This window comes from Micropterus dolomieu, linkage group LG23 (genome assembly GCF_021292245.1).
Source record: "Micropterus dolomieu isolate WLL.071019.BEF.003 ecotype Adirondacks linkage group LG23, ASM2129224v1, whole genome shotgun sequence".
Classification (NCBI taxonomy): Eukaryota; Metazoa; Chordata; class Actinopteri; order Centrarchiformes; family Centrarchidae; genus Micropterus; species Micropterus dolomieu.
In genome coordinates this window covers 20,030,672-20,038,761 of record NC_060172.1, presented here as the reverse complement: position 1 = coordinate 20,038,761, position 8,090 = coordinate 20,030,672, and the positions used below count along the sequence as shown (strand labels likewise).

Here is an 8,090-nt window from a genome sequence, read left to right as displayed (position 1 = left end):
TTCTAAAAATCCTTTTTTTGTATTGGTCTTAAGTAATATTCTAATTTTCAGAGATACTGAATTTGGGATTTTCATTAGTTGTCAGTTTTAATCATCACAATTAAATGAAATAAACATTTGAAATATCAGTCTGTGTGTAATGAATGAATATAATATTCAAGTTTCACTTTTTGAATGGAATTACTGAAATAAATCAACTTTTTCTAATTCTAATTATATGACCGGCATATGTGTGTGTGTGTGTGTGTGTGTGTATATATGTATATATATATATATATATATATATATATATATATATATATATATATATATATATATATATATATATATATATATATATGACAGTTTTTAGGGATATGCTGTTGGAGTGCATGGTATACATTTTGTGTTCTGTCTGTTTCATAGGTTTCTTACACAGTACAAAGGAGTGTATGAGAGAGATGTGAAGTGTCAGGTCAAGATGTCCCATAACTCAGGCAGCGTGGGACAGGGGCCTCCCTCCCCCAGCAAAGATGAAGTAAGTAATATTGGATGGAGGAAAAGTTTGAGGTTGCTCCAGGTTAGTGGAATGTACATTTGATTAGAGATTGAAAAGAACTGACACCTCTGCTTTGTTGCAACTGATTCATTTGACATGGGGGGCTTCATCTTACCTTATGATATATTTTTGTTGTTGATGATGAAACAAGGATTAGATTTCTTTTGATCTTTAGAATAATAATACGTATTCTATTTTTGAAGTATATTAAGTCTAAAGAGCACTCGGAGTTAAGATTGACTGCTGTTGTGATTTGCAATCGCCACTGATGAGAAAAGCGCATTTGTGTTACTGTTGTGATGCACTGTGCCTAACAACCTGGGTTAAATGTAATCTTGTCATCTGCAGGGCGATGGTATTTCTCCGATCGTCCAGACATCTGTTTTGGGAAAAGGGGTGAAGCACCGACCCCCTCCCATCAAACTGCCTTCAGGATCAGGCAGCAGCTCCTCAGGTAGGTCTGCTACTTCTGACAAAGATAAAGCTCAAACATACCGTGATGATTCCTGAGAGCTGTGTGGTAGAAACCATACAGAAAGAATGGACAAAGGGGTAAATAGCCTTATTTGTGTAAGGGTGCTTTCACACCTGCCTTATTTAGTTCGGTTGAATCGCACTAGAGTTCGTTTTCCCCCTTGGTGCGGTTCGTTTGGGCAGGTGAGAATGCAGCAATCGCACTCGGGTGTGCACCAAAAGTGGACCAAACAAGCGTACCGAGACTTGCTTGAATAGGTGGTCTCGGTGCGCTTTCAAACGAACTCTGGTGCGGTTCGCTTGTGGTGTGAAAGCAAACGAACCAACCTCAGGATTTAATGATAGCAGAGATGTGACCTGACCCAGGGTCCGTGGGTCGCCAAAGCTGTCCAATCAACAAGCTACCTGTAAGTCTGTGTAACGTCATGGTTACTTCTCTTCTCTGCAGTGTGAACATGAACCGGGCCAGAACTAAAATGCAACAGTGTATAATTTTTTTCACTTGGTCCGCACCAAATGAACCGAACTACAGGCGTGAAAGCGCCCTAAAGTTAGACGATTTACCCCCTGTTGCTATCTGTGGTAATTAAATATTTTGAAATTGAAAAAACAACAACTGAACAAACAAAATTGAAATTGAACAAATAAAATTCACAGGCTTTCATGTTGGGTTAGTTGAAGGGAATTCTGGAAATTGTAGAAAATCACAAACCAAAGTAGACAAGACAGATTGGTGGAAAAAAGGTGCAAACAAACCTTAAATGGCAACTAAAAATGTCTGGACTGCATCATATATCATAGAAAGAAACTGTGGCAGCACTGAAGTGTCAGAGATGGAGTTTTCATGTCACGGCTAGCATTAAGACTGCTGGGTGATATTGAAGTTACGTACAGAGGAATGATTGGGTAAAGGATAAGTGTCACACCTAGTGGCAAGCGGTATTTATTGTGTAACTGTTTCAGTTGAGCGTGGAGCACAAAATGCACAAATACCAACTTAGATGAGACTATAGAGTTCCTAAATATAAAAGTTATACAGTTGTATGGTTATAAAGTGATATTCCATGTGACAGGCTCAGTGTAAAATTGCCTCCTAACGAGGATGGATCCAGTTCTATTCAACACTTCCTGTTTATGATTATAGAAAGGGTGCAGTAAATATGTCCACTCTTACTATTTCATCAGGTAATCCATATAGTTCACAAACCACCAGTGGTCTACTCAAGTGTCCTACGCCCCCTCCAGCCAAAAGCCAGTCTCTGAACAGGAAGCACTCTATGGAGCTGGGCCAGATGGGCCTGCTTTCACCTGCCTCCCTCTCCCCCATGGGCTCCACACAGCGTGAGTAAAGCAAAGGTTATATAACTGTTGAACTGAATTTGTTGCACTGGAACATCTTAGATCAGCTCTTCTCGAGCCTCCCAAGATTTCCAGATCTGGAACAAGGATTATTTGACTTGGTTCCAAGTCTTAAGAAGAAGGGAAGAGCACAAAAAAAGCATAAAACACACATATGGACATATCAGAAACTTGACAACCACACGGAATATTGCATCAATACAAGAGCTTTTCCCTATAGTATTATGTATTCGGACAAACCATCTGCTATGCACATTGTCAGAAAAGGCGGTGATGTTTAGACATGACAAAAGCCTCCTGACTTAGATTCAGCTGTTCAAGAAGATTAGCTTTCAGTTAGCTAAGTAGCCATTGTTGCAAATATGCATAACAAAAGTATAATTTTGTAATGTAAAGCTCTTCCTTACAAAGCTCTTTCCTCTTTTTAATTGTTTTGTATGTTTTGACCCATTTAAGGATCGGGGACCCCCAAGCCATCCACACCCACACCCACCAACACGCCGTGCTCGACTCCGCACCCTGCCGACTCCCTCTCGGCTCCCCTCTCGCTGACCCCTACCCCTTCAGATCCTCCCATGGTTCCGAGTCAGTCGCAGCCCGCCCTCCTCACGCCCTTCACCCAGCAGCAACTTGCTCTAAGCCAGCCCCTGCCTGTCATGACCATTCCCTTGCCCACCATGGGTACGTCCATAACCACGGGAACCACCTCGTCGCAGGTCATGGCCAATCCGGCTGGGCTCAATTTCATCAACGTGGTCAGCTCCGTCTGGTAAGAAAACAGATGTCTGATGCCACACTGTCACCTGCTGGTCACCATCAACTTTCATGACAATCCTTTACTGTTTGTATAGCAGTCCTCAGACATTGATGAGTGGCTCCAACCCCATGCTGGGTACAGGCCTTAACCTGAGTGGAATCCTGCCACCTGGAGGGCTGATGCCCACCATGCAGTCAACAGCACAGACAGGTAAGAGATTGCCAACCTTAAGTAAAATAGCGAATACCAGCACCAGGGATGCTAACCCTGACCTCTGACCTCACTGTAGAGGAAAGAAATGTTTGGACCCAATTTTACCAAACACGATCCTGCAGAACAATCAGCAATTTGCAGCTAACCATGAAGAAATGAGGATTCACTGTGTTGTTCGAGGACATTTTGAGAGGGTAGATCACACACTTGCTGCTCCAGCAATCAAACAAGTGACTTTATACATAAGGGACTTTATCCTTTTAGCCCTGTATAAGATACAGTGTATCATAAGGTTTTACAGGCCCTCAACACTTTCAGACCCAACCCAGGGAAAACTCAAAAAAATCATATTGCATAAAGTGAGAAATTGGAAGAAACCTTGGAAGAAGCAGTTCAAAGAGAGATCCACCTTCCTTGACTGGCTGGATGTGCAACTGGAGCCAGAGGTGTAAAAAGATATTTACAGGAAATCAACGGAAAGCCATAATAGTAAATTGCAACACAGGAGGTTTACAATGTACAGTGTCAGTTGTTTTAATACAATTCAATATTAATGTATGTTCAAATCCAGTAAATGCAATCCAAACTCTGATTTGTGTTCCAGGAAGTCCTTTTGGCCTGAACAGCAGTGCTGGGTTGAGACCACTGAACCTACTGCAGGTATGACTCTGCATCACTTAGTCTGTAGCACTGTTAGTAGCATGCACGAAAGTATTTGTTTGACTTGTCCTGAACCTGGAATTGCATTGAGCTGTCTGTGAATATACTGCGCAGCTCACACTTTCCTCACACTTCTTTTTACCTGCATGTCACTGCATATGCCATGTAGTGAACACCCTGCATCAAGTTGTTCTACTTCTGATATTCAGATAGTGGTAATGGTCTAGTTACTGTGTGTTATTTGATTGCTGTGTTCATTCTCCCGTTTTCCGTCTGCTCTTGTCCCTTTTTGCCTACATGTGCATCATTCCTTTCCCTCTTTCATCCTTATCTCCCCGTCTATTACTCCCTCTGCTTTTTGTTTGTTGGTGTGTGTTTGTGTTTTGCATCTCCAGATCCCCACCGGTCCTCTCATCTTTAACTCTCTGCAGCAGCAGCAGCTGTCTCAGTTCTCCCCACAGCAGAGTCAGTCAGCCACCTCCAGCCCTCAACAGCAGGGCGAGACGGTGAGACACAGTCATATTTGCAGGCGCACACACACACACACACACACACACACACACACACATTCAAAAGAACCATATTAAAATGATTAGATGATTCCTTCATTAGTAGTTGGGACAGCAACAATGGGGTATTGCAAATTGTGACCTGGTTCAGTCGCTGCACCCTCCCCCTGGAACACCCTCCCCAGGCACATTCGACAGGTTAACAACGTGCCGTCTTTCAAACAGGCTCTCAAAAAGACTGCATTCCCAAGTTAACTTCCTTCCCCGATCCCCCCCCAACCCCCACATACCCTTTTTTTTTCATATTTTAACCAATTACTTTTATCTTTCCCACTGTAAAGCTTCTTTGAGTATTTAGAAAAACGCTATATGAATCTAATTTATTGTTATGATTATTATTATGGAAAATCTGTGGAATGACTTCATCTCAGCTGCGGAGAGCCTCTTCATGGACAAAAGCCCAGAATCCTGAGATGATACTGACATATTCAAGAAAATGCTGTAAGAGCGGCTGTAAGCAGGTGTGGGTGGCCGTTGTGTGTGATGACCTCACTGTCTTGTGTTACCTTTGATTTTTGCTGCAGGGTGACCAGGGGTCAGATCAAAGTTTAGGAAACCAGCAAACCGCAGTCATCAACCTGGGAGTGGGAGGCTTCATGTCTCCACAGGCCGCAGGTATGACCACACACACACACAGACGTACAAGTACACATTAAACACACACAGATTTCTCCAAAACATTTCTCCTTGTTCAGTCCCTTAACCATAACCTGTTAAAAACAAACTGACACCATGCCACTAACTAGTACTAATAAGACAACATTTACTAATGTATTCATTCTGTAATTACTGTACATTATGACTCATAGTATGTAACTAAACTTGATCATTGTACTGTAGTTAGACATTGTTCCTCTCAATGGAGCATGTAACAACTGACAGGAGAGTCTTAACTTTCCCTTCTTCTCTGCTATATTCTCTTTTTTTTTTTTTATTATGCCTCTGTGCTGGCGACAGCCGTGGCCAAGGCGTAATGTTTTTGGGTTGTCTGTTCATCCGTGGGTACCGTTCTCGTGAATGCAATATCTGAGGGAATTTCTTTAAATTTGGGGAAAAACGTTCACTTGAACTCAATGCTGAACTAATTAGAATATTGTGTTCACTTGAGGTCACTGTGACATCACAAAACACATTTCTGGCCATAAATCAAAAATTGAGGTAAATGTAAAAATTTATTGTAATTATGACAAAATTTCACATAGATGTTTAACAGGAACATTTTTTACCCAGAATGTGAAAAGTCAAATTTCACTGTGACATCAGAATTTTTGTTCACTATTCAACACCATAAATCAGGAACCGAAGGGGAGATTGTGAAATATCTCTTCGACACTGAATAGGTGACACTTTTGACTTAAAGGTCATTGGGACATCAAAATAGATTTTTAGTGATAATTTAAGAATGAATTCCAGATTTCACATACTAATGACTGGGATGACACAATGAGTGCACAATAACTAGCACATTACAGGCTTTCCTCCATCTCATCCATTCTGACTTTCACTTCCTGCCTCATTCTGAGTTTCGAGCGTCATTGGAATCACGTGGTCGCAAGCGATGTACTGGAGTGCGCCTAGCTAACCGTGATCCTGTGAGTGAGTGAGTTTCACCTACAGCTCATAGAGAGGCTTCACATCTAAACAGCCAGGAGAAAACAGAAGAACCACATTTTGTCTGGTTACACTTTATGAGAATCCGCCTTGACATAGTAATCAAGTACACGTGTATCTGTTTAGCCAAAAGATCTATAATAAACCTTCATGAATCAGTTCAACAATGTATATTCATTGGAATCATACATATATAAGTATGTATCATCATATAGTGATAAATTCCATTTAGCCAAAAAAATACACTTTTATAGGGCCCTTTGATATCCGTTTACATTTTTTTTTTCCCAGATTCCGTGTTTTCCAAGAAAATTGTTCTGAATTCTGTATTTTATTTTTTGTTCATAATAAATGCACTGCAACAGCAGGATATTTAAATACTATAATACCATTTAATAGGGGACCATCCTTGCAATATATGGATTGTGAATTGTCCCCTATTAAATAGGCTATTACTTGACTACCGACTACTTCTTCCCACAGATCTTATGTAGGTCAGCCTCTATGCTGCTCAAACAGTAATAAGTAGGTCTGATGGAGGCCACTCTCCTCTAGCCAACACTCCTCCTTGTTTACAAAGCTTGACCAGATGTAGCTTTTTTTGTTTTGCACATCGTGGAAATCATAGGGCCCTACTTTATACCTTTTTATTCAATTCCTTCCACGTATTACATATATACATACATACATATGTTATGAGACACAGACATGGATGTAAACTGCAACTTGACTGGTTGGCGGAGGCATACACCCGCGGGGCGGTAATTCTAGTTTTCCTCTGTTGTTTTTTACCCCACCCTTATTTCTTTCCCTCCTGCACTGTTTTCCTGTCCTTCTGAACTTGCCTGCTTACTCACACCTTTCCACCCCACTCATGCTGTTTGGCCCTAATCCACATGCTGTCGGCCTCCCTGCAATGTCCTCTGTGTGTGTGTGTGTGTGTGTGTGTGTGTGTGTACGTGTGTGTGTGTGTGCGCGCACCACTGAAACCACTCGTCAATGTCCCCCTTTTGCCTGTATGTGCATGTTCTCTCTTCATACTTCATTCCATTCCTTCTTCTGCTTCTCTCCCTCTTGCCGTCTGATCCTTCCCTCTGGGGCTCCCTCTCTCCCTCCCACCCCCCTTAGTGCTGTCCCAGTTGGGCTGTGGGCTGGACGGGTCTGGGCCCCCGCTGCCTTCTCCAAGGCTTCAGCAGCAGCACCAGCCACAGATCCAAGTAATACAGCAACTTTAACATCTATATACACATATACATGTTTGTAGGACTTTGACACTACATCAGCCAACTCTCCATGCCTTTATTTAGCAGGCAGGTTTGTGTTGTGCTACACTATAAACAGGGAATAAGGTAAATTAAGTTAATGCTCTGTATTAAAGTCTAAAAAAGACAAGAATTTCTTAGTATTTTAAAGAGGTGGTATTATGCTTTTTGGCTTTTTCCCTCTCCTTTATTGAGTTATATATCTTTTTTGTGCATGTAACAGGTTTGCAAATTGAAAAAGTCCAGCCCAAAGGGAGTTCCCATCTCCCACAGAAAGCTCTGCTCTGAACCGCTTGAAAACAGCTCGTTTGTAGTCCAGCCCTTCACTTCCTTTACTTGTGACTTCACAATGAAAACGCATCATAAAGCTTGCCAAGCGGCGGTCAGGCACGCCCTCAAACCAAGCTAGTCTGAGCGGAGGCCCTTTGGCTCGACTCGCCTTTGTTTGGTTTTCCATTGTAGAAATGTTGTACCTGCTTCCAGGTACTTTTTCGTACCACCTCACCTCCCTCGAGGTTCCAAGCGAGCTGAGGGATACTAAAATGTAACGTGAAAACACGACAGACTGCTGACTGGTCAGAGAGAATATTCACTATTCACTGCATCATCATTGTGTGCGCCAGACGGAGGCCAGCAACAGAAATTTT

General features: G+C 42.0%; 1 protein-coding gene across 3 annotated transcripts in view; it reads left to right on the top strand.

Annotated features, from left to right (window-relative positions):
• supt20 (SPT20 homolog, SAGA complex component) overlaps positions 1-8,090 on the top strand; it is a 17,971-nt gene that overhangs the window by 6,340 nt on the left and 3,541 nt on the right. The window contains exons 15-23 of one of the 3 annotated variants that reach the window (XM_046039683.1): positions 406-517; positions 887-992; positions 2,198-2,353; positions 2,828-3,140; positions 3,226-3,338; positions 3,946-4,001; positions 4,397-4,507; positions 5,095-5,185; positions 7,310-7,398. In XM_046039683.1, the coding sequence (XP_045895639.1) occupies positions 406-517; positions 887-992; positions 2,198-2,353; positions 2,828-3,140; positions 3,226-3,338; positions 3,946-4,001; positions 4,397-4,507; positions 5,095-5,185; positions 7,310-7,398 (1,147 nt within the window). Of the gene's footprint in view, positions 1-405; positions 518-886; positions 993-2,197; positions 2,354-2,827; positions 3,141-3,222; positions 3,339-3,945; positions 4,002-4,396; positions 4,508-5,094; positions 5,186-7,309; positions 7,399-8,090 lie in introns of all 3 variants that reach the window. The other 2 variants (XM_046039682.1, XM_046039684.1) reach the window with 2 other exon arrangements.